The sequence below is a fragment of the Salvelinus alpinus genome, chromosome 19, assembly GCF_045679555.1.
Source record: "Salvelinus alpinus chromosome 19, SLU_Salpinus.1, whole genome shotgun sequence".
Taxonomy (NCBI): Eukaryota; Metazoa; Chordata; class Actinopteri; order Salmoniformes; family Salmonidae; genus Salvelinus; species Salvelinus alpinus.
The window spans coordinates 48687878-48714417 of NC_092104.1; the positions used below are offsets into that span (position 1 = coordinate 48687878).

Below are 26540 nucleotides of genomic sequence, written 5' to 3' on the forward strand. Positions count from 1 at the left end.
ATTTTTACCAGTACCTTCCATATAACCCTCAATGGTTTCAACACCTACTATCTTTCACATGTATTTTCTGTTGACACCCATTACTAACTAGTAACTACTACACCCTTCACGCAGTGTGTGGTAGCTACTCACTGTGCTCTTCCTGTTTCCAGCCATGCCTCAGCCCTGATCCTGCTCTCATCCTGCAGAGATATGCGGGTGCATCCCAAATGGCACTCAATTGCCTACACAGTGCACTACTTTCAAAGGTAGTGCACTATGTAGGGAGTAGGGTGCCATTTGGGATGCGTCTGTGAAGGGCATCTGGGGGGGGGGGGTTGTGAAGTGCACATCCCATCTCGTCACAGAGCCATAACCTGCTGGGCTGGCAGCACAGAATCGTGTCACTGTTATGTCAGCGTTTTCACTCAGCCCCCCCCCCCCCCCCCAGCCCCCCTAGCATACAGCTCGTTACGATGTAATGAGCTGTATGCCACTAGAATGCAAGTACCAAAAAGCACTTGATGTCTGAGTCGTCCGACAGACTGCATGTTGGACACGATGAAGCCTATGAATGGGACTATATTATGAATGAGATAATGTGTGGCAGGTTGACGTTCATTGTCATGAATCTTACCCTGGAGGCAGAATTTTGCAATTTCCACTAGTTAGGCCAGCTGCAAAGTCAAAATTGGCTATATTATAAAAATGTATGATAAGATATTTCATATTTAAGGTTAGGGTTAGGCGTTAGGGTTAGCAGTGTGGTTAGGGTTGAGATTAGGGTTAGGTTTTAAATCCGATTTGATGATTCTTCCCAGCTAGTGACCACTCTGCAGAGCTGCCTCCAGATCAAGATTAATGACGAAAAACACTAACCTGCTAATGTATGCGGAATTTGAGAGGAGGAATATGGAGATTGAAGCGATGGACAAGAAGGAGAACTATGATGTTAATGAGTTGTTTGATTGCCTCAGTCGTCGCTGGACATTGTTTTTGCCCCAAATTTAGGTCTGAGCCCGTATGTATCAAGCGTCTCAGAGAGTAGGAGTGCTGATCTAGGATCAGGTCCCCTCTGTCCATGTAGTCTTATTCATTGTGATCAAAAAAGAGTTTGTCAGACACCTGTGAGAACGTGTGTGTGTGTGTGTAGTGTTTGTGGATTGCATAGTTAGTTGTCTAATTTAACTCTGAGAGGGGATTGGTGATAGGGCTGTTTTGTATTGATACTAATGGCACAGTAATGCTCCTGATCCTGACTCAGCAATCCTACTCTGAGACTCGTGACACATATTAGGCCTGGGCGGTAGACCATACATACCGTATAGCGTCAATACCGTCAAAACTATTTATTGGAAGTTTTTCAGTAAATGTGAATATTTGTAGCTGCTTTTTACCTGCCGTCAACTTGTGCAATACGTTAGGAGATAAAGCAGATCTGCGTTCTTCCTTTCACCTGTCACATGATGAAGCTTGCCGTAATTCCCCAGAAGAATTGAGCCAGTCACGTATGTTTGTAAATAGCACGACGGGAGAAATCGGGAGCTGGTGAGTCCACAGAGTTCAATATCTATCGGTGAGTCTATGTTGTGTGGCCGTACACGAGAGGATGAAGTTCCATTTTGCAATTCACTACTAAATGTTTGCCATCAGATATCTTATCATGGCTTTCTGCCATAAGTCAAAGAGCTCTGGATGAGTTGTCTGTACAGTTGCCATTTTCTTCCCTGTGCTTCCTTCTAGTGTTTTTTCCCCCTCCGTTCTTCTCTCCTCTGCTCCGTGAACACCTGCTGCTCTTCCATCAGAAAAGCATGCATCACAACTTTGTTCATTTACCCAATTTCTCTCATTCACTTTCGCTTGTGAATGTCCACACTCACCGAACATGACATTCGGTAGCTACGAGCTATCCTTGTATAACTTTATGAGCTGGATTTGCCTGTCTTTGCAATTAGTTTATGTTCATTTTCACTCGTTAGCATTTAGCTAACAGCTTCTATGTGATTTCGCTATTCGTTGGTGCTAATTGTGTTTGCATTCTGGGATTTTCTTGCATGTTCAACGCCACCTTGCGTGCTATGCTGGTAATACCGTTAATCCCGGGGTGAGAGAAGGATGGTATGACGATATGAAAATCTTCATACCGCCCAAGCCTAATACATACGACCCCTAAACACAGTTCGGGGTATGTAGGTCAGTTTGTCCGACACCTGTGAGAATGTGTGTGTGTAGTGTTTGTGGATTGCACAGTTAGTGGTCTAATTTCATCCTGAGAGGGGATTGGTGATAGGGCTGTTTGTATTGATATTAATGCCACACTAACACTCTTAACACTCCATGTGTGCATGTTCGCTCGTACGTGCGTGCGTTCTGATTATTTGAGTGGGTGGGTGACTGTGTGATTATGTTAATGCGGTTTGTGTGGTAGGTTTAATGACTGTAGTAGGGACGGATGATCATTGCTTTGATGCTAATCTGAAAAGACACATGGAAACACACACAGTGCCAAGCTCCCAGCCAGCCCTGGCCTCCATTCTTGCCTCTGCGGGGTCAGTAAGGAGAGTGGGTGGTTGGCTGGTGATATCAGATAGACTTATGGGGATGGAGGATGAGTGACTGTGTGACCGACGGGGATTGGTAAACTCACTCTTCAGTTTAAAAAATATCCACACACACACACACCATCAAATTGCTAGCTTTTCAGTGGAGTAGCTAGCTAAGACGTTGTCAAGGGGACGGTCACGTGTGTGAGACAGAGGTCCCAAGTTCTGTTCTCGGTGTGAGCTAGTGAAGGAGGAAGAGGTACGGTTGAGAAAGCACAGTGACGTCTGTCAAACTGCAGACTGATAGGCTGCATTATGCTGGCTTGGGTTTTGCTCTGCAATCATGTGACACAAAATGACCAACAACCTCAGGAAGTTATGATGGACATTCAGTGGCGATACACACACACACACATACACACATTGTGAGATTGAGGTGTGTGCCTGCATGCACACATGATCCAGCTTCAACCACTACCCAGGTTACTATGGATCCCTGAACGTGAGCAGACTGTCAAGCTGATCAACTCCATTATCTCCATTATCTCCATTATCTCCTCTCCAAACAATGCTCGGATATCCATGACTATGACATTTTGAGAGCTACTCTGTGTTTATGTTTATTCAAATGAGATAAAGTGCCTGTCCAAACCCATTGGTGTGACTGAAGAAGGCCCCGGCCACCAACATCATCTATCTACGCAGTCATATTTGCTTGACATTTAGCGTTTTCATCTGCTTTCCATCAGGATTGATTTCATATAGAGAGAACTATAAACCAGTTCACTGATCTTTAAGGGATGTTGTGCTGCTGTGTGCTGCTGTGGATATAAGAGAGGGCTCAGATTATAGTCTCAATAAATCAGTGTTTTTTTGCATATAGGCAAGGGTAATGTTTATGCATGTTTATGCATGTTTATGCATGTTGATGCATGTTTATGCATGTTTATGCATGCATGTATTGGGTTACCTGTATGTGATAGAGTGTAGCTTTTGTCCACTCTACATGGCCAGTTTCGGTGATGAGCCCGAATCAGCAGGATCTAGCAGACACAGGGACAACTCCAGGTAAACACCCCCATCTAGTGGTCAATGTCAAGCATTGATCTCCTCTGCTGAAGTGGTGTGTGCGTGTGTGTGTTTGTGTTCATGCATGTCTGTGTGTATGTAAAGTATGTGTGCATCAGGGCTGGGGTCAATTTCGAATTGAAAGCAATCAATTCAGGAAGTGAATTCATCAAAAAAATCTAAAATTCTAAAACTTTTAAAGTAAATAGCTTCTACTCCTCGTTTTTTTTTAAGAAGTCGTTGAAAATAGAAGCCGTTCTTTCACATTTTGAGTTGCTATCTAAGTTTGTGCCTGTCATGTGGGTGCATCCTTCACAAAACAGCTTCAAATTAGCCACAGTTCAAGAGAGGATAGTTTTAATGAGAGTGAGCTGTTATTTAAAGAGAGACTTTTCAGTCCTGAGGCCTACGACCCCACAGCATGTTCCCGGAGCGGCGGCACCTCTGTCTCAGCCTATTAGGCTTTATCCTCAGTCACATAAAAATACAATTATGCTTTACCTTTATTTTTTACAGTTAGGTCAATTAAGAACGAATTCTTATTAACAACGACGACCTGTCAAACAAACCAATCAACTACATCAATAAACAACACACTATACATATCGTGATACAAATAAATTACACGATACATGAAAAGCAAACACAAAAAGCAGAACACAGTCATAGTAAACAAATGCATTATTCAGTAAAAAGGCACTCTTAACATCCGCCTGAATTGCTTTAGAGGCACCAAATACACCAACGTGAACGACTTTTGGAGATTACTCCACCAGGCGGGAAAGAAACTAGAAGCAGAATTGCGTAACTCAGTGGAGATTGAAGGGGTCTCCAGGGTTAGCCATCCCTGAGTCCGGGTCTGGTAACTTATACGCTTGAAGGTGAACAATGAGGTAAGGTATGGCAGAAGCGTATCGATCTATGAGACTTCAAGGAAGGCCAGTCATCTTTCTGATACAAAATGCAATGATGCGTGCTAAACCTATCGCCCGTAGTAAAGCGCAATTTGCCATGTTAAACAGCGTCCAATGGCTTCAATACCGTAGCAGCTGCATTCAGATAGGCGATATCGCCATAGTCAATAACCAGAATGAATATTGGCTGAATGATTTGTTTCCTGCTATTTAACAAAAGACAGGACCTGTTACTATAGAAGGCTATTTTAATTCTTAATTTCTTAACTAACTCATCAACATGCTTTATTGTAAGATAGCTTTTCGTCAATCCAGATGCCCAGATATTTATAATCGAGGACATGATCAGTGAGGGCACCATCCAAAGTATGTATGAATAAAACATCAGATATATTTTTACGTGATTTGGAAAATAAATATACTTTGTTTTACCTGCATTTAGTACCAATTTTAGTTCAACAAAGGCTTTCTGAAGGGCAATAAAGGCATATTGAAGTTCTGACAGAGCCTAGTCAGCTGTGCGGGCAATAGAATACAGGTGAATGTTTTTTTTTTTTTAAGATTAACCAATATTGATAATGTAAATAGTGAAAAGAACCAGACCAAGAGTTGATCCCTGTGGGACACCTCTTGAAATGTCTGGAAAACCTGATTTAACACTGTCCTTTAAATCATTTCCAAACTAGCTACAGGCAGCCTGGTCCAGGCCAATTGATGAAAGCCTCTGAATAAGTAATGAAAAGTAATGAGTGATCCACATTGTCGAAGGCTTTAAGACAGGTCAATAAAAAGGACTGCACAGTGTTTCTTCTTATCCAAGCAATTAAGAACATCATTTAAAACCAAATGACCTGGTCTGAAACCTGACTGGTGTACATTTAGAATACATTTCGTAGGTGAGTATTTAGCAAGGATTCTAGAATTTTTGCTAGTCCAAGTGAGTTATGAAATGGGGCAATAATTATTTAGGTCACGGGTCACCACCTTTGTGAAGAGGGAGTATATGGGCCGCCTTTCAGACCCTGGGGATGATACCAGAAATAATTGTAAGGTTAAAAATATGTGTTAAAGATTCTGAAATCAGAGGAGCAGAAATCTGCAGGAAGAAAAGGCTCAAGCAAATCTGCCCAGTGGGTCATCAATCTTGCACAAGGCGTCTAGCACAAGTGTAAAGTTGTTGAAAAGAAAATGAAGATTCACTAGTTGACAGAACTTCCAATCGAGCCAAGAGGCGTAGGCAGTCGACTGGCGGACCAGCTTAAATTAAACCATCATTTATTTAAAAAATATCAAAGCCTGTGGAGAGGAATTTCGACACGTCAGTGGATTAACTGTTTTCCAAACTTTAGACGGCTCATTAGCAGAGTCTGAGATAGAACTTAGAAAGTTTCTAGATTTAGCTTTCTTGATTGAGGAAGTGTATCTATTTCTCAATTGCTTAAAAAACTGCCAATTAGCTACAGTCAACTTTTCTAGCCTTGGCCCAGGCCTGATCTCATCATAACAATCTGACAGTTCTTTAGAGAACCAAGGATTTGTTAGAACAACTCCATAGCTAATTCAGGGTAGCTGATAGAGAAAAAGTCTGAGCATACATATCACGAAGAAAAGCTTGTGGGGGAAATTATTTTACATTTTTATTCATAAATATACAAGGATTAGTGTTAATCGGATTGGTATCTCTAATTCATGCAATAGGACAGTGATCACTCAGATCATTAGCAAAGACACCACTGGACAAGCACTTGTGGGGGATATTTGTCAGAATTAGGTCAATCAGTGAGGAGTTTTCTGGATTTATTTTACATGAATCCATTTTGCAATCAGTTGAGTCAGGTTAAAGTACAGACAAATATTCTTTAAATGCTCTGAGGCCGGGGTAACCCATACTGTATCTAAGTAAAAATTCCCTAACACAACTAAATCAGATGAAAGAAAAGGTTTTAAATACTCAGAAATTGTTTTTTTTTAAAGATAGGATAATGATGTTTAGAGAACATGATACCACAAGAGTTTATTTCACAAATATAGCCACCCCTCTCTCTTTTTTTCTGACTGTCACACCTGAAGATGTAATCAGCAATATCAATGTCCTTATCTGGGATTGAGCCCATTAGTTAAGTCTGTGAGAACCAAAATATCCAGGCTTGTGTCATGCATCCAGATATCAAGAAGGTCCATCTTTGAAATGAAACTTCGTAAGTTGATATGAAACAGCCCAAGCCCTTTACATGATTTGAAAACAGCAGGGTATCCATATTTGTGGCATTTGAAATAATAGCACTGGACGAGCTTACCACAGTGGGTCTCCCAATTGGGTTAACAGTGACAGAGCTAACAGTGGAATTAAACTTTATGGTCACAAGGTTATCACTGACAATAGCCCTGGGAATATGGTTATCTGTGGCAGTACGATGATAACACTGTGAAATAGTGGGAACGGGATGAGGTACCTGAGCAGTGGTTGGGCTGTTTTGGAGCCAATGTCTCAACACGGCCTTGAAATGCGAGGACAGGGTCCAAGCACCAAGATGATTTGGATGTATGGTCTCCGTCATCCCTGTAGAGCATCTTTTGTTTCCAAAATGCGTCCCAAGTTATCTACAAAAGCATTTTAGCCTACTGCAGTTCTGTTGGCATAACTTTTGTAGATAACGGCCTGGAGTGTGAGTCACATGACATGAGTCTTGAGGCCAGACAGTGTTTGCATGTGTGACCTGACCTGCCTTGCCCTGGTTAGTGCCCCCCTGCTCACAAACATAAACACAACTCACTATAACAACCGAGAGGAGAGGACAGGCTGCCTTAGACCGGGGGGAGGTAGGGAGGGAAAGAAAGAAAGAGAGAGGGGGGAGAGAGAGAGCGAGGGAGAGAGAGGGACATCTGTTTACCCCTACAGCGTGATTAAAGAGATTCAACTCTGAATAGGACAACATGCATGACATTACGTTAGATGTATTACTAGATTTAGTAAGCAATACACAAGGAGGCATATCGAAAACAATAGTTAGTCATTATGCACCATCTTGAGCACCTTGCTTTTCCCCAAAACAAAGCACCCTTATCTCGTCAGTTTCACCCACATCTCTTTTGCGCAGAAGAAATCTCCCTTCTGTCTCTATGGACAGGTAATACTAACCCCCATCTTTCCTCCGTGCTGTTGTCTTGTGTCCAGGGACAAGTGATCCGTATGTGAAGTTTAAGATCGGTGGGAAGGAGGTGTTCAGGAGCAAGACTATCAATAAGAACCTGAACCCAGTGTGGGACGAGAAAGTCAGCCTACTGGTGGACAGCCTCCGAGAACCCCTCTATGTCAAGGTCGGAGGACTCAGAGCTACTACACTGTTTTGGGATATTCACACATGTATTGTCAAGCATTAGTACTATCTTTATATACTTTGTCTAACCATTGCCTCCATCTGAAACATGTAATTGTGACGTTTGGGAAGGTGTGATGTGGTTATTAGAATACAGCGCTAATTTCAGTGGACTTATGCCATGTAATGTGAAAATGAAATGAATATAAATCAAATGAATGCATATACAGTTGAAGTCGGAAGTTTACATACACCTTAGCCAAATACATTTAAACTCAGTTGTTCACAATTCCTGACATCACCACTTTACTTTAAGAATGTGAAATGTCAGAACAATAGTAGAGAGAATGATTTATTTCAGCTTTTATATCTTTCATCACATTCCCAGTGGGTTAGAAGTTTACATACACTCAATTAGTATTTGGTAGCATTGCCTTTAAATTGTTTAACTTGGGTAAAACATTTTGGGTAGCCTTCCACAAGCTTCCCACAATAAGTTCGCTGAATTTTGGCCCATTCCTCCTGACAGAGCTGGTGTAACTGAGTCAGGTTTGTAGGCCTCTTTGCTCGCACATGCTTTTTCAATTCTGCCCACACTGTCACGTTCCTGACCTATTTCTGTTAGTTTGTTGTATGTGTTAGTTGGTCAGGACGTGAGTTTGGGTGGGCATTCTATGTTGTCTGTTTCTATGTTGGTTTAAGGGTTGCCTGGTATGGCTCTCAATTAGAGGCAGGTGTTTGGCGTTCCTCTAATTGAGAGTCATATTTAGGTAGGTTGTTTCACAGTGTTCGTTGTGGGTGGTTGTCTCCTGTGTCTGTATGTATGTTCGTGCCACACGGGACTGTAGCGTTTGTTTGTAGTCGTGTACCTGTTCGTGCGTTCTTCATGTTGTATGTAAGTTCCATGTTCAGGTCTGTCTACGTCGTGTTTGTTATTTTGTAATTTTCAAGTGTTTTCGTGTTCGTTTCGTAATTCAATAAATATCAGTTATGTCATCATACCTCGCTGCACATTGGTCTTCAGATCCCTCTCTCCTCTCCTCGTCCGAGGAGGAGGAGGAATTAGAGAATCGTTACACACACATTTTCTATAGGATTGAGGTCAGGGCTTTGTCAACAGCTCAGACACAAGAGGTATGTGGCAGGGTCTACAGTCAATCACGGTTTACAAAAAGAAAACCAGCCCCGTCGCGGACCAGGATGTCTTGCTCCCAGACAGACTAAATAACTTTTTTGCTCGCTTTGAGGACAATACAGTGCCACTGACACGGCCCGCTACCAAAACCTGCGGGCTCTCCTTCACTGCAGCCGACGTGATTAAAACATTTAAACGTGTTAACCCTCGCAAGGCTGCAGGCCCAGACGGCATTCCCAGCCGCGTCCTCAGCGCATGCATAGACCAGCTGACTGGTGTGTTTACGAACATATTCAATCAATCCTTATCCCAGTCTGCTGTTCCCACATGCTTCAAGAGGGCCACCATTGTTCCTGTTCCCAAGAAAGCTAAGGTAACTGAGCTAAACGACTACCGCCCCGTAGCCCTCACTTCCGTCATCATGAAGTGCTTTGAGAGACTAGTCAAGGACCATATCACCTCCACCCTACCTGACACCCTAGACCCACTCCAATTTGCTTACCGACCCAATAGGTCCACAGACGACGCAATTGCAACCACACTGCACACTGCCCTAACCCATCTGGACAAGAGGAATACCTATGTGAGAATGCTGTTCATCGACTACAGCTCAGCATTTAACACCATAGTACCCTCCAAACTCGTCATCAAGCTCGAGACCCTGAGTCTCGACCCCGCCCTGTGCAACTGGGTACTGGACTTCCTGACGGGCCGCCCCCAGGTGGTGAGGGTAGGTAACAACATCTCCACCCCGCTGATCCTCAACACTGGGGCCCCACAAGGGTGCGTTCTGAGCCCTCTCCTGTACTCCCTGTTCACCCACGACTGCGTGGCCATGCAATCCTCCAACTCAATCATCAAGTTTGCGGACGACACTACAGTGGTAGGCTTGATTACCAACAACGACGAGACGGCCTACAGGGAGGAGGTGAGGGCCCTCGGAGTGTGGTGTCAGGAAAATAACCTCACACTCAACGTCAACAAAACAAAGGAGATGATTGTGGACTTCAGGAAACAGCAGAGGGAGCACCCCCCATATCCACATCGACGGGACAGTAGTGGAGAGGGTAGTAAGTTTTAAGTACACATCACGGACAAACTGAATTGGTCCACCCACACAGACAGCGTTGTGAAGAAGGCGCAGCAGCGCCTCTTCAACCTCAGGAGGCTGAAGAAATTCGGCTTGTCACCAAAAGCACTCACAAACTTCTACAGATGCACAATCGAGAGCATCCTGTCGGGCTGTATCACCGCCTGGTACGGCAACTGCTCCGCCCACAACCGTAAGGCTCTCCAGAGGGTAGTGAGGTCTGCAGAACGCATCACCGGGGGCAAACTACCTGCCCTCCAGGACACCTACACCACCCGATGTCACAGGAAGGCCATAAAGATCATCAAGGACAACAACCACCCGAGCCACTGCCTGTTCACCCCGCTATCATCCAGAAGGCGAGGTCAGTACAGGTGCATCAAAGCAGGGACCGAGAGACTGAAAAACAGCTTCTATCTCAAGGCCATCAGACTGTTAAACAGCCACCACTAACATTTAGTGGCCGCTGCCAACATACTGACTCAACTCCAGACACTTTAATAATGGGAATTGATGGAAATTGATGTAAAAATGTATCACTAGCCACTTTAAACAATGCCACTTAATATAATGTTTACATACCCTACATTACTCATCTCATATGTATATGTATATACTGTACTCTATATCATCTACTGCATCTTGCCATCTTTATGTAATACATGTACCACTAGCCACTTTAAACTATGCCACTTTATGTTTATATACCCTACATTACTCATCTCATATGTATATACTATACTTTATACCATCTACTGCATCTTGCCTATGCCGTTCTGTACCATCATTCATTCATATATCTTTATGTACATATTCTTTATCCCTTTACACTTGTGTGTATAAGGTAGTAGTTGTGGAATTGTTAGGTTAGATTACTCGTTGGTTATTACTGCATTGTCGGAACTAGAAGCACAAGCATTTCGCTACTCTCGCATTAACATCTGCTAACCATGTGTATGTGACAAATAAAATTTGATTTGATTTGATTTAATGACCACTCCAATACCTTGACTTTGTTGTCCTTAAGCCATTTTGCCACAACTTTGGAAGTATGCTTCGGGTCATTGCCCATTTGGAGGGCCCATTGACTGATGTCTTGAGATGTTGCTTCAATATATCCACATCATTTTCCTCCCTCATGATGCCATCTATTTTGGGAAGTGCACCAGTACGTCCTGCAGCAAAGCACCCCCACAACATGATGCTGCCACCCCCGTGCTTCACGGTTAGGATGGTGTTCTTCCTCCAAACATAACGATGGTCATTATGGCCAAAAAGCTCTATTTTTGTTTCACATGGGGACAAAGTACGATCTTTGTCCCCATGTGCAGTTGCAAACCGTAGTCTGGCTTTTTAATGGCAGTTTTGGAGCAGTGGCTTCTTCCTTGCTGAGCGGCCTTTCAGATTATTTCGATATAGGACTCGTTTTACTGTGGATATAGATATAGATACTTTTGTACCTGTTTCTTCCAGCATCTTCACAAGGTCCTTTGCTGTTGTTCTGGGATTGATTTGCACTTTCCGCACCAAAGTATGTTCATCTCCAGGAGACAGAACCCGTCTCCTTCCAGAGTGGTTTGACGGCTGCGTGGTCCCATGGTGTTTATACTTGCGTACTATTGTTTGTACAGATGAACGTGGTACCTTCAGGCGTTTGGAAATTACTCCCAAGGATGAACCAGACTTGTCGAGGTCTACAATTTTTTTCCGAAGGTCTTGGCGGATTTCTTTTGATTTTCCCATGATGTGAAGCAAAAAGGCGCTGAGTTTAAAGGTAGGCCTTGAAATACATCCACAGGTACGTCTCCAATTGACTAAAATTATGTCAATTAGCCTATCAGAAGCTTCAAAGGAAATACATAATTTTCTGGAATTGTCCAAGCTGTTTAAAGGCACATTCAACTTAGTGTATGTAATCTTCTGACCCACTGGAATTGTGATACAGTGAATTATAAGTGAAATAATCTGTCTGTTAACAATTGTTGGAAAAATGACTTGTCATGCACAAAGTAGATGTCCTAACCGACTTGCCAAAACTATAGTTTGTTAACAAGAAATGTATGGAGTGGTTAAAAAACGAGTTTTATTGACTCCAACATAAGTGTATGTAAACTTCCGACTTCAACTGTACTACAGTGCAGTACACCTGAGCAGAGTACAGGACTAGGGTTGCAAAAATCTAGTAACTTTCCAGAAAACCTGGTTGTAATATTCCCGGAATCAGGAGGGAATAAGCCCGAAATCCCAAGTCATCTAGACAGCATTTCTGGAAGACCTGGGCATTTTGGGAAAGGTACCAGATTTTAGCAACCCTATACAATACAGTATGTAGTCTCTCTGGTGACAGTGTGTTGTCTTGTGTCCTGCAGGTGTTTGACTATGACTTTGGCCTTCAGGATGACTTCATGGGTTCTGCCTACCTCTACCTGGAGTCTCTGGAACACCAGAGGTCTGGACAGACAGGGGAAACACTCAACTTTACACCTCTCCTTCATCTCTAGCTATTTCTTTCTCAGTTGCACTTTCTCTCTTTTTTGATTGCACTTTCGTGCTCACTCTCATGCTCTCTCTCTTTCCTTCACCCATCCTTCTCCTCTTTCTCATCCTTGTCTTTCTTCTTGTCCTTCCCTTCATCTCTCTCCATCTCATCCCTCTCTTTCTCCATCTCCCATCTCCTTCTGCTTCTCTTCCTTCCTTTTTTCCTCCCTCCCCGTCTCCTTTTTCTCCTTCCCTTCCTGCAACATAATGAATTGTCTCACACAGAAGCATATTTTCTCTCTCTCTCTCTCTCTCTCTCTCTCTCTCTCTCTCTCTCTCTCTCTCTCTCTCTCTCTCTCTCTCTCTCTCTCTCTCTCTCTCTCTCTCTCTCTCTCTCTCTCTCTCTATTGTTCTCCAACACATTCTGTCTCCGTGTCTCTCAGCCATGTCATCAGTTTTGTTTTCTTTGTCACTCACAATTGTTGTCCTTGTTTGCTTATCTCTCTCTCTTAAGACCACAAATCACCTATTTGTGTCCCCATTTTCCTTGACACTTGGTTCAATGGAACTTATTCAATGCACCACTGCCCTCTAGTGTACTTCTATGGAAATGCAAATTACTTGTATTTACATGACACACACAGGTTTGCTAGGGAGTGTGTGTGTTCATGTGTGTGTACATGTGCGTGCGGGTCACTGTGTCCTCCCTCTGCCACTTCAGGAACCTGGATGTGACCCTTGACCTTGTGGACCCCCAGTTCCCCGACCATGACCTGGGAACTCTAGACCTGGCAGTCACACTGTCGCCCAAAGAGGGAGACTTCAGGGAAGCTGTAAGTCCGCAATTTTTCATGTCTTTCTCTCGCTCTCACTCTCTCTCTCTCTCTCTCTCGTCATCAAACTAATCATGTATATATCATATCTGAATGTGCCAGGATTTGGATGAAAAGGAAAAATGTCTGTTTCCACATCAGTATCTTAGACTGTCCTAAGGGCTCAATAAAGCCTGATTGGACATACTGCTCATTTCGGACCAGGACCTAATCCCCGGGGCTCCGAAGAGGATTAGACGGTGCAAGAGAGGCAAACTAGTGGTCTCCCTGACGAGACTACGATGGCGAGTAAATAAACCGTCTCTACCCGCCATTCTATTGGCGAACGTACTATCACAAGAGAACGATCTGGACGAGTTCCGTTTGAGACTCATCATATCAACGGATCCTGAAGAATTGTAATATCGTATATTCCTCAGCGTCGTGGCTGAACAAGGACATGGGAAATAAACAGTACCAGTCAACAGTTTGGACACACGTACTCATTCAAGGGTTTCTCTTTATTTTTAGAATAATAGTGATGACATCAAAACTATGAAATATATATTTGAGATTCTTCAAAGTAGCCACCCGTTGCCTTGATGACAGCTTTGCACACTCTTGGCATTCTCTCAACCAGCTTCATGAGGAATGCTTTTCCAACAGTCTTGAAGGAGTTCCCACATATGCTGAGCACTTGTTGGCTGCTTTTTCTTCACTCTGCAGTCCAACTCATCCCAAACCATCTCAATTGAGTTGAGGTCGGGTGATTGTGGAGGCCAGGTCATCTAATGCAGCACTACATAACTCTCCTTCTTGGTCAAATAGCCCTTACACAGCCTGGAGGAGTGTAGGATCATTGTCCTATTGAAAAACAAATGACTCTGGGTCTTCCTTTCCTGTGGCAGTCCTCATGAGAGCCAGTTTCATCATAGCGCTTGATGGTTTTTGCGACTGTACTTGAAGAAACTTTCAGAGTTCTTGAAATGTTCCGCATTGACTGACCTTCATGTCTTAAAGTAATGATGGACTGTCGTTTATTTTTGCTTATATAAGCTGTTCTTGCCATAATATGGACTTGGTCTTTTACCAAATAGGGATATCTTCTGTATACCACCCCTACCCTGTCACAACACAACCGATTGGCTCAAACGCATTAAGAAGGAAAGAAATTCCACAAATGACCTTTTAACGAGGCACACCTGTTACTTGAAATACATTCCAGGTGACTACCTCATGAAGCTGGTTGAGAGAATGCCAAGAGTGTGCAAAGCTGTCATCAAGGCAAAGGGTGGCTACTTTGAAGAATCTCAAATAGAAAATATATTTTCATTTGTTTGACACTTTTAATGTTACTTCATGATTCCATATGTGTTATTTCATAGGTTTGATGTCTTCACTGTTATTCTACAATATTAAATATTTTTAAAATATTAAAAACAAAGAAAAACCCTGGAATGAGTAGATGTGTCCAAACTTTTGACTGGTACTGTACATCTAGCTGTTTTTTCTATGCATCGTCAAGACCGAACGGTATCTTCGGGTAAGGTTAAGGGGGGAGGTGTGTGTTTCTTTGTTAACCACAGCTGGTGCGCGAATGTAAAGGAAGTCTCTAGGTTTTGCTCGCCTGAGTTAGAATACCTCATGATAAGCTGCAGACCATACTATTTACCAAGAGCGTTTTCATCAATTTTTTTGGTAGATGTCTATTTACCTCCAAAAAAACAATACTGGCACAAGACCACTCTCAACGACCTGTATAGGGCCATAAGCAAACAAGACCATGTACATCCAGAGGCGGCTCTCCTAGTTGCCTGTGATTTTATTGCAGAGAAACTGAAATTTGTCTTACCTTATTTTTACCAGCATGTAACAAGTGCAACTAGAGGCGAAAAAACTCTACATCACCTTTACTCCACACACAGAAACACATGCAAAGCTCTCCCTCCAGTTGGCAAATCTGACGATAACTCTATCCTCCTGATTCCTGCTTACCAGTAAAAACTCAAACAGGAAGTACCAGTGACACGCTGTGTGGTCCAATGAATTGGATACTAAGCTACACGACTGTTTCGCTTGAACAGACTGGAATATGTTCCGGGATTCATCCGATAACATTGAGGAGTTTACCACATCAGTCTCTGGCTTCATTAATAAGTGCTCCGATGAAATCGTCTCCACAGTCACCGTGCGTACATATCCCAACACCATTGTGCCCTTCAAGCTCATCACTAAGCTCTGGACCCTGGGACTGAACACCTCCTTCTGCAACTGGATCCTGAACTTCCTGAGGTGCCACCCCAGGTGGTGAAGGTAGGCAACAACATATCTGCCACACTGGACCATTAACATGGGGGCCCCACAGAGGTCCTTGCTTAGTCTCTTCCTTGTACTCTCTGTTCACCCACGGCAGCGTGGCCGTTCACGACTCAAACACCATCATTCATATTTGTGACGACACGACAGCGGTTGGCCTGATCACTGACGACGATGAGACAGTATATAGGGAGGAGGTCAGTGACCTGGCCGTGTGGTGCCAGGACAACAACCTCTCCCTTAGCGTCAGCAAGACAAAGGATCTGATCGTGGAGTACAGGAAATGTCCACATTGATCGGGCTGTAGTGGAGTGGGTCGACAGCTTCAAGTTCCTCGGTCCAGAATGAAGGAAGTTAGAGGTAGTTTCTCAAGCCAATGCTAACTAGCGTTAGCGCAATGGCTGGAAGTCTATGGGTATCTGCCAGCGTGCTAGAACATACCATAGACCTTTAGCCATTGCGCTAATGCTAGTTAGCATTGGCTTGAGAAACTACCTCCATCTTCCTTCATACTGGACACAAAGACATAAAAATGGTCAAATCCTGAAGTATCCCTTTCATTCTCACTTCAATTTGGCTCAGAGGAAATGTCTTCCCAGCCAACGGCACGGCTCCGTAATACATCACCGAGCCAATGATAGATAGTCTCTATGAGCTGCTGAACTGTATACAATCCATCTTTCCACTGGTGGAAATGAATTTGCAGTATAGTAGACCTACTGGAGAAAAAAGATTTGAGCACGCACGCACAACAAACAATTTGCTTTTAGAAGAAACAAAAACTATGTGCCATTTTCAAAGAGTGTTGGGTAATATTGCTCCTAATGATGTGCATCCTGCCCTCTGTGGACGTGCTCAATGTTTCAGAGTCGTATTTATTTATGTTCAATTATTTGTTTGGTTAATTGGACCCCTGCATGTTTGATATAGAACAAGAGGAGAGTCTTGGGGGAAATGTTTTATTCTGTTTGATCTGATGTATTAATTTTGCTCCTTATTTGGTTCGATAATTCCCGGAATCCACATTTGACACAACATATAAACTGTATTTGGGTTAAGCATCCTTTTGGATCCCTCAAACTGTGAAAAGGAGCACAAGGTCACAGCAACACTACACAGTATGGATGTTGTTCTCTATCGCCACCTACTGGGCAAAATGAAATATTGAATTCAAGTCCATGACAAACTACAATCAAAACTAGACAGACGATTCACATTTATATGTTCACATTTCATAAAATACTGTACTACATGGTAATCAGAAACAGGAAAATAACCTTAACATAATGACTACTAATGTCTAAGAAACGAATGCCCAGATACACACACACACACACATACACAGATGCTTTCGCCATCACTGGTTAATCCTGGAGTGTGTTAGCCGGTCCCAAATCACTTCCTAACCATCCATTTGGCCCTAAAAACCCTTCAATATTTGCAGATCTGTAAGGTGGAAGCAATATGGTTGAAGGACCTCCTCTACACGGGTTACACCTACACATACCCTTGAGATCTGCAGGTATTGACGCGTTAGGGCCAAGTGTAGGCTTAGAGAGTCATGAGGGACTGTATTTGCAGGTTGTCTGCCAGTGTGTGTGTGCGCTAGCACACATATATACCTGTCCCCTGTGTGTGTGCAGCAGAGTATATATGGGCCGTTGTGGGTGGCCGCGCTTCTTACTGAATGTGTTGCTTATTTTGGCTGCCTGTGACCGTCCTCCTCACCCTGCCTCCTCCTGGGCTGACCTCTGACCTCTGATCCCCTGCAGCTCTAAGCTCTCCAGCGTCCGATAACTGCTTTGTCTCATTTACAGACCATGCTTTTGAGAAGGAGCTGGAAACGATCCAATAAGGTAATACATGGCATGTTACCTCTAATACCAACTACCGACCTACTCTACCCACCCAAACCCCTCTGCTGTCCTGGGTTCGGGTGGAGACCCAGCCCCTTCTCCCTGTCACCTTTATCAGTTCCCACTCCATCATGTTTTATTTCCCTCAAGCTGCGTTATACAGACAGGTGGAACTGAGAGCAGTGACGAGTAGCAGGTATACTGGATGTACAGAGCATGCTTGTTGTTAGTCGGCAGGCAGCCTAGTGGTTAGGGGCGGCAGGCAGCCTAGTGGTTAGGGGCGGCAGGCAGCCTAGTGGTTAGGGGCGACAGGCAGCCTAGTGGTTAGGGGCGGCAGGCAGCCTAGTGGTTAGGGGCGGCAGGCAGCCTAGTGGTTAGGGGCGGCAGGCAGCCTAGTGGTTAGGGGCGGCAGGTAGCCTAGTGGTTAGAGGGTTGGACTTGTAACCAAAAGGTTGCAAGATCGAATCCCAGAGCTGACAAGGGAAAAAATCTGACATTTTGCTCCTGAACAAGGCAGTTAACCCTACTGTTCCTAGGCCTTAATTGAAAATAAGAATTTGTTCTTAACTGACTTGCCTAGCTAAATAAAGGTTAAATAAAAAGTCCAGATGGGGTCTTCTGTACTTTGACTGAATTTTTGGTCTCTTTATAGTGACCAGAAGCTAAAGAATCGTGTGAAAATGTAGCCATTGTAACATAGTAACCTCAAATTGCGATTTGGGCACCAGTCTTTAAGGTTACAGCCAAGAATCAATCCTGAAACTATAGTTGAATGTTTAGACCGTGATTTCATATTCTTTGTGCCTGAAATATAAAAATAGATACTATTTTAATTATATATAGTAACTAATCAGGGTTGTAAGTTATAATTGTTAAGTTATGGAGTGTGGCACTTGAAAGCAGTTTGCCAAGACCCTACTGGAGCAAGTCCAGTGTTTTGCTAGTCAGGCTGATACAACCAGCAAGGAAGCACTGTGACTCACTGGTCTGGAAAGGAGGACGTTTGTTAGTGCAATATTCGCTCCGAATATTTAGCAGAAACATTGATTGGTTCCCTCAAATTATATTATTTTTTTCCGGGGGGGTAGAAAGCTGTTTGGATTTGAAAATCCAACAGTTGTAATGGAAGGAACAATGTCAAAACAGCCTTTCCAGCAGAGGAGGCTGGTGGGAGTAGCTATAGGAGGAGGGGCTCATTGTAATGGCCAGAATGGAATAAATGGAACGTTTATCAAACACATGGAAACCACATGTTTGACTCTGTTCCATTAATTCCATTCCAGCCATTACAATGAGGCTGTCCTCCTACAGCTCCTCCCACCAGCCTCCATGGGACTTTGAGTTTGGTATTAGCCAGACTAGTGTATTGCAGCTGATGGGTGAGACAATAAAGTGACTCTTTCTCCCCTGTCATCTCTATACCTCTCACATTGTTAAGGGGCCTATGTGACTGAGGCAGCAGTTCAGTCTCTTTACAGAGGCTAACCAGGCTCAACATCAGGCCCAAACTGAAGCCAAGAAATGGCTGGCCCTTAATGGTCTTAGTTTGAAGATTGTAGATAGTCCTGAGAAAAAATATATACATGTTTCTTTAGGAGAAAGGGAAAAGAGGAGGTTCAGAGAAGGAACTTGTGATGAGAGAGTGAGAGAGCACCTTTTGGATGGAGGGATAGTTTTAGAGGTGTGTCTTTGTGTGTTGGAGGTTTACTTGCTATCGAGCTAGATCTCCCAGGTCTGAGACGAGACCCTTTTACCTCATGAGGACATCCACCCTGTGAATACCCGTTTGATTTCCCATCATGCCTAGCAGATTGACCCTTAACCTATGTTCCTCATCTTTGCTCTCTATTATTTCCTTACTACAGAAGGAATGCTGGCCCCGGGGCTGCTTCCCCTTTACATTGGCCTATGCATGTGGCACATGTGTCTGTAGCCATTGGCTATTCATGTTCTGTATCCTGTTTGTCCCTCTGCATCATAGAAGCCCTCGGGAGCTCAAAACCAGTAGGCTTTATGTCTCTGTCTCATTTGAAACCAAACCCCATGGATGGACTCTTGATGACAAACAACTTCCCACATTTGTCTATGTTTCTGAGAGCAGCATTCTCGATCGGAAGGCGTGTAGTCGAGTACAGTTGGGTAAAAGTTTGTTTGAGTTGATATCGAGAGACAGTAACATCGTTTGAGTGTGTCTCTGGTTGGAGTGGTGCGGACATTCTGCTGTAGTGCTTCCCCCCAAAACCAAACCTTTGAAGCTCCAAACTGGGCCATCCCGCCTGTGACTCGGGAATTATCTCCAGCGCTAACTAACTGCTGCACTTCCCCACCAAGCCCTACTTCTCCTGTGTGTCTGCCTCCCTCCCTCCACAGTTATTTATACACCCTCTCCTCTTTAATCAAGCCAGAATAGTGCTGGACTCAACACATGCAAACAATGCACGAACCACCGTGGCATAATTATAACACTAAAATAGTTGACATCAGCTTCCCTTCAAGTCCAGAAAAGCCAGCTCATGCCTCTTCGTTATCACATAAGTTTAAGAGTTCAATCACACAGGGCTTTCGGTTTAGACTATATCAGCTCCTAAATTGATTGTTATTTTCAATAAGGGATTTCAACCCAACACTTACCCTCATATTTTCCCTGCTCTACTTTGGGCGTGGGGTGTTGAATCTGTTCATTCCTAATCCAAATCGGGCCATGGGTTTTTACATAACGAGCGATATGTAGCAACAATACAATAACGCGGCCTCCCAATTAGGCTTTTCACCGGAAGAGGAGTTAGCTTAGAGCATAGCATAGAGCGGCATCCTTCACCATTAGCATGACGACATAGTGTGGTAGGTTACCTGGACTGACTGTACAGTAGTGCGGGTATGGCTGGTAGTATCACACAGAGCCCGGCTCTCATTGTTTCATGTCTGGAGAATGGAAATGAATAGGCCTCGTCTCCACATCAAAGCGTTGCTGCTTGTGCGCCAGGTTTTGTTCACAGTTTAATGAAATTCACTCCAAACAAAAGATATGCTAATGAGGCCCCTCCAAATGAGGCAGGGAGACAGTGAGATAACTCATAGAGATGTGTTTGTTTGACAAATAAGTACCGACGGGCTTTGTTTTTGTGTTTTTTCTCTCCCCGCACAAGCGAGCAATAGATGTGTGACTCCTGCCGAGGTTAAATTAGCCTGTAAGCGATTAGGAAACGGTTCGAAGATGGGTTTTAAACTGAGGGGGAGGAGCATCAATCAGAATACATGCTGTCAGTGGTACAGCTCAATGGGTTTTATTATATTCTACTGCTGTCACTCAAAGACTCATAGACCGGGGCCTGTGTTCATAAAGCATCTCAAAGAGTGCTGGTCTATAATTAGCCCCCACCCCTGTCCATAGTCTTATTCTTTATGATCTGAAAAGCTAAACTGATCCTAGATCAGCACTCCAACTGTGAGACACTTTATCAACACAGGTCCAGGTGAAAACACAGAGATGTCCATTGTTAGGTTGTGACTGTGTAGGCTGGGTCGTAAAGCCTGTAGAGTGGACAGTAGAAGCGTCAGGGGTGGGATCTGAACCCAGATCAGGTACAGTATCTATATTACAATGTACAGGAGTGATCCACAGCATAATGGGCGAGCTCTGAACCAGAAGTTGACTCCAATGTTTCTGTGTTGGACTGTGTGTTTATTCCTTTGCCTCCATCTCTTTGTATGGTCTTCATGTCTGTCATATGTATTGCTGTGTGTCTACAGATAGAATACTGTGATTTGACTGTCTGTTTCTGTTTCTGTGTGTGTGTGTGTGTGTGTGTGTGTGTGTGTGTGTGTGTGTGTGTGTGTGTGTGTGTGTGTGTGTGTGTGTGTGTGTGTGTGTGTGTGTGTGTGTGTGTGTGTGTGTGTGTGTGTGTGTGTCTGGGTGTGTGTGTCTGGGTGTGTGTGTGGGTGTACGCAGCAGCTGCATTCAAGTATGCGGTTGTCAGATGTCCACAGGAAAGCTCAGCTGTGGAGAGGTATAGTGAGCATCAGTCTGATTGAGGCTCGCGACCTCCAGCCTATGGACGCCAACGGCTTCAGTGACCCCTACGTCAAATTCAGACTGGGCCATCAGAAATACAAGAGCAAGGTACCTACACCAGCCCTCACGTACTGGACCTTCCAACCCATTTCCTAGCCAATTGTTACTTTAGCATTACAATACATGACCAAACGGATGTGGACACCTACTCGTCGAACATCTCATTCCAAAATCATGGGCTTTAATATGGAGTTGATCCCCCTTTGCTGCTATAACAGCCTCCACTCTTCTGGGAAGGCTTTCCACTAGATGCTGGAACATTGCTGCGGGGACTTGCTTCCATTCAGCCACAAGAACATTAGTGAGGTCGGGCACTGATGTTGGGCGATTAGGCCTGGCTCGCAGTGGGCGTTCCAATTCATCCCAACCCCGATGGGGTTGAGGTCAGGGCTCAGTGCAGGCCAGTCAAGTTCTTCCACACTGATCTCGACAAACCATTTCTGTATGGACCTCGCTTTGTGCACGTGGGAATTGTCATGCTAAAACAGGAAAGGGCCTTCCCCAAATTGTTGCCACAAAGTTGGAAGCACAGAATCATCTAGAATGTCATTGTATGCTGTAGCGTTAAGATTTCCCTACACTGGAACGAAGGGGCCTAGCCCGAACCATGAAAAACAGCTCCAGACCATTATTCCTCCTCTACCAAACTTTAGTTGGCACTATGCATTGAGGCAGGTAGCGTTCTCCTGGCATCTGCTAAACCCAGATTCGTCCGTCAGACTGCCAGATGGTGAAGCGTGATTCATCACTCCAGGAAACCCATGTCATGAAGCTCCTGACGAACAGTTATTGTGCTGACGTTGCTTCCAGAGGCAGTTTGGAACTCGGTAGTGAGTGTTGCAACCGAGGACAGATGATTTTTACACGCTACGCAAACACAGTCATGGGTGGTACTGGGGTGGTAAATTCATTCAAAAGGCATCCTGGGAAATAAATATGCAAATACGGCTTTACACCCTACAGTGTTAAAACAACACCCCAAAACAAGTTACTGTAACACCACGTGTTAATCCCCTAACAATGAGAAAGTGTAACAGCACCAGCTATAATAAAGTGTTCATTTACATCAGAATTTGCAACACCCATGGTGTTAGGGACCCAACACTCTTGGTTGTGTTTTAGTTTATTAACACTATTTGTGATGGTCACATATCATTTCTAAGAAAGTGTTACATTTAAAACCTGTGGGTGTTAAAATTCCAATTGCAAATTTGCTGCGCACATATCCCTCTTTTTGTGTGCTCCACTCGGCAGACGATACCCAAGACTTTGAACCCCCAGTGGAGAGAGCAGTTTGACTTCCATCTGTATGAGGAGCAGGGGGGCTTCATCGACATCACCGTCTGGGACAAAGACGCAGGCAAGAAGGACGACTTCATGGGCAGGTGGGCCTCTCCCATGCACACACACACACTTTCTTTTGTTCATTTTTCAACAACACCAGTAGTCTCCCTCCTGTCTTTGATAGAATGCTCTAAGGGTATTTTATACCTTTATTTAACTAGGCAGGTCAGTTAAGAACAAATTCTTATTTTCAATGACAGACTAGGAACAGTGGGTTAACTGCCTTGTTCAGGGGCAGAACGACAGATTAGTACCTTGTCAGCTCTGGGATTTGATCTTGCAACCTTTCGGTTACTAGTCCAACGCTCTAACCACTAGGCTACGCTGCTGCCCCTCTGCCGTGTGTGTATTTGATGTGAGATTCCCTCTTGGGCCGAGGGTGACACTGCTTTTGAGTTCGCTAAACCGTTAGCCCGACTCACGTTCGCTACATGTGCGTGTGTGCACGAACGTGTGTTTGACAAGTCCCCACTAAGACAGGAGACTAATAGCTAGGAGAGGAGATTGGAGGAGCTCGTTTTGCATTTCTCCATACCTCTTCCTGGAGAGCTAGTGTCCACTGGTCCTTGCTTGTAATTGACTATTTCCCCCTCCTTAAATACCCATCTGGTTGAGTCATGTTCCAGGCCCACTGATGTCCACGTCACCCCTCTGTCCAGGACCTACTGACAGATTCATTAACACACGCACGCACACACATTGAGCACCAGTGTGCCTGCCTGCTTCCCATTGCACCACTGACTCACTGGAAAACTAAAAAAATCTCCCCTGTCTCAGCCTCTCTCTCTTAACCTCTCTCTCTCTCACTCTCTCTCTCTCTCTCTCTCTCTCAACCTCTCTCTCCCCTGTCTCAGCCTCTCTCTCTCTCTCTCTCTCTCTCTCTCTCTCTCTCTCTCTCTCTCTCTCTCTCAACCTCTCTCTCTCTCTCAACCTCTCTCTCTCTCTCAACCTCTCTCTCTCTCTCTCTCTCTCTCTCAACCTCTCTCTCTCTTGCTCGGTCTCTCTCGGTCTCTCTCTCTCTCTCTCTCTCTCTCTCTCTCTCTCTCTCTCTCTCTCTCTCTCTCTCTCTCTCTCTCACCTCTCTCTCTCTCTCTCAACCTCTCTCTCTCTCTCAACCTCTCTCTCTCTCTCTCTCTCTCTCTCAACCTCTCTCTCTCTTGCTCGGTCTCTCTCGGTCTCTCTCTCTCTCTCTCTCTCTCTCTCTCTCTCTCTCTCTCTCTCTCTCTCTCTCTCTCTCTCTCAACCTCTCTCTCTCTCTCTCTCTCTCTCAAACTCTCTCTCTCTCTCTCTCAACCTCTCTCTCTCTCTCTCTGTCTCGCTCGGTCTCTCAACCTCTCTCTCTCTCTCTCTGTCTCGCTCGGTCTCTCTCTCTCCCGGTCTCTTGGTGAATTGGACTGAACAAAGCAACCATGTGCCATAATCATGCAACATATTTACACATGACTGGCAGACTACAGTAAAAGCACAGTGATTATTGAGACCTGTCGACTGACTGAAGGAAATACGTTAACAAAAATCTCTTATTTTCTACCTCGCTCTTTCTCTTCCCCACTTTCTCCTGCTTTCACCCACTTGTCTCACTCTTTCTCACTATCATCCCCACCCTATTCATCTCAATGTCAGAGTCTATATACCGGTATATCTGTAATTAAAACGTGTGTGTGTTTCAGGTGTTTGATTGACCTGTCGCCGCTGAGTAAAGAGCACACTCATAAGTTGGACGTACCGCTGGAGGAGGGCGAGGGCATGCTGGTGCTGCTGGTCACACTCACGGGGGCTACAGCAGTGTCCATCTCGGACCTGTCGGTCAATATTCTGGATGACCCACACGAGAGACACCAGATACTACAGAGATATGTGAGTTTGTGTGTGTGTGCGTGTGTCAGTAGGTGACCTTCATGGAAGAGGCCTAAGTGACAAGACTCAGGCTCTAGGTCTCTCCTGCTCCCTCGTGTGAAGACATCAAGCAACACCACTTTGTCACAACTTGTTTTCATTGGATCACATTTCCAACCAGGGCGTCATTTTGATGCACCTGTCCAGTGTATGTAGCAGTAAAAACACATTTCAATACACCTATTTATTTTATTTAACCTTTATTTAACTAGGCAGGTCAGTTAAGAACAAATTCTTATTTACAATGACAGCCTAGGAACAGTGGGTTAACTGTCTTGTTCAGGGGCACAACGACAGATTTTTTTACCTTGTCAGCACGGGCATTTGATCTAGCAACCTTTTGGTTACTGGCCCAACGCTCCAACCACTAGGCTACCTGCCGCCCCCAGTGTATGTAACAATAGAAACACATTTTGATACACCTATCCAGTGTATGTGGCTTTGCAACAAGATTTCAGTTTGACACTTGTAAAGATGAGTGGCTACCACTGGGATTGAACATGCAACCCTTGGAGCCGGGGGTCGCGGCTGACGCCCATCCGCCATCCCCATCCATAACACCCTAGCAAGCTGCAAGCCTACTTAATGGGAATGGCGCTCACCGTTACCCCTAGTGGCTGGTTTTGAAGGCATCCCCCGACGTCCTGGCGACCTGAACGAATGTCAAATATCGCCTTGGATCTCGAGTGACCTGGCTGGGCTTTGACCTGGTAACTACCGCTGAAAGAGGGGAGGGGACCGTAGATGAGAGGATGGGGTACAGAGAAGAGAAAGAAAAGAGGGGGTTGAGAGGTTAAGAGAGAAGACCTACTCTGACAGGTTCTATTGAAACTGAAGCTGCCGTGAATCCCTCCCCTCTCTCCATTAGTGTGTGTTTTTATACCATAATGTGAGTGGGTGTGAATATTATTATTTTTGAATATTTAAAAGGATCTGTGGTGTCTGCTAGTATGTTACTGTTTGTATGCCTGTGTGTCCGCGTCTGTGTGTGTGTGCCTGTTAGCTGAAAAAGGCTTGGTGTCTCTCTGAGGAGTCCTAGGCCCCCTGTGTTCCTGAGGCCCTCCACACAGCACAATACACTCCGCCTGTGCCTTTGTCTTAGCGCTGTTAACCCTTCACTTGCTGTCACTCTCAGCCATCGGCCCAGCACAAAGACACGCATGCACACGCTCTCGCGCACACACACACACACACACACACACAACCTGGGCACTGCAGCTCACGCATTGACAGCCCTGACAGGGGACACTCGTCACATATCAACAGTACGTTGTCTGATGGCAGTTGCTTAACACGCTGATAATGCAGATTGAGGCCTGGAGGAGTCTCAGCATACGTCCCAGCGCTGTGCCGTGCTCCTTCATTAAGACAGGAAATGCTCATTCCTCTATCACGCTGTGTGTGTGTTTTGTTTCTCTGTAGTTGCACCATATTCTAGCAACCTACTTCATTTGTTTGTATGTGGGAATTTGATTATGTGTGTGTGTGTGTGTGTGTGTGTGTGTGTGTGTGTGTGTGTGTGTGTGTGTGTGTGTGTGTGTGTGTGTGTGTGTGTGTGTGTGTGTGTTTGTGTTTGTGTGTAAACTGTGCTCTAATTTAAGTTTAGAGTCCTGCTGGGTTGTGTGTTTGATCTGGGTGAGCTCCAGTGGAGAGCGCTCCACAGGCCAACCACGGACGCGTGACCTACATACCACGCTAGCACCTCATTGGCTGGCCACGA

The 26540-nt window shown here is 44.6% G+C and overlaps 1 protein-coding gene across 12 annotated transcripts in view; it reads left to right on the forward strand.

Moving 5' to 3' along the window:
- The window catches only part of mctp1a (multiple C2 domains, transmembrane 1a), a 206702-nt gene that overhangs the window by 102101 nt on the left and 78061 nt on the right, over positions 1 to 26540 (forward strand). For 6 of the 12 annotated variants that reach the window (XR_011669133.1, XM_071353886.1, XM_071353893.1 and 3 more), the window contains exons 3-9: positions 7680 to 7822; positions 12416 to 12495; positions 13246 to 13357; positions 17470 to 17508; positions 21458 to 21628; positions 22835 to 22965; positions 24595 to 24781. Coding sequence is in view for 11 of the 12 variants with exons in the window: in XM_071353886.1 (XP_071209987.1) it covers positions 7680 to 7822; positions 12416 to 12495; positions 13246 to 13357; positions 17470 to 17508; positions 21458 to 21628; positions 22835 to 22965; positions 24595 to 24781 (863 nt within the window). In the remaining variant the exon portion in view is untranslated. The remainder of the gene's footprint in view (positions 1 to 7679; positions 7823 to 12415; positions 12496 to 13245; positions 13358 to 17469; positions 17509 to 21457; positions 21629 to 22834; positions 22966 to 24594; positions 24782 to 26540) is intronic. The other 6 variants (XM_071353889.1, XM_071353890.1, XM_071353895.1 and 3 more) reach the window with 2 other exon arrangements.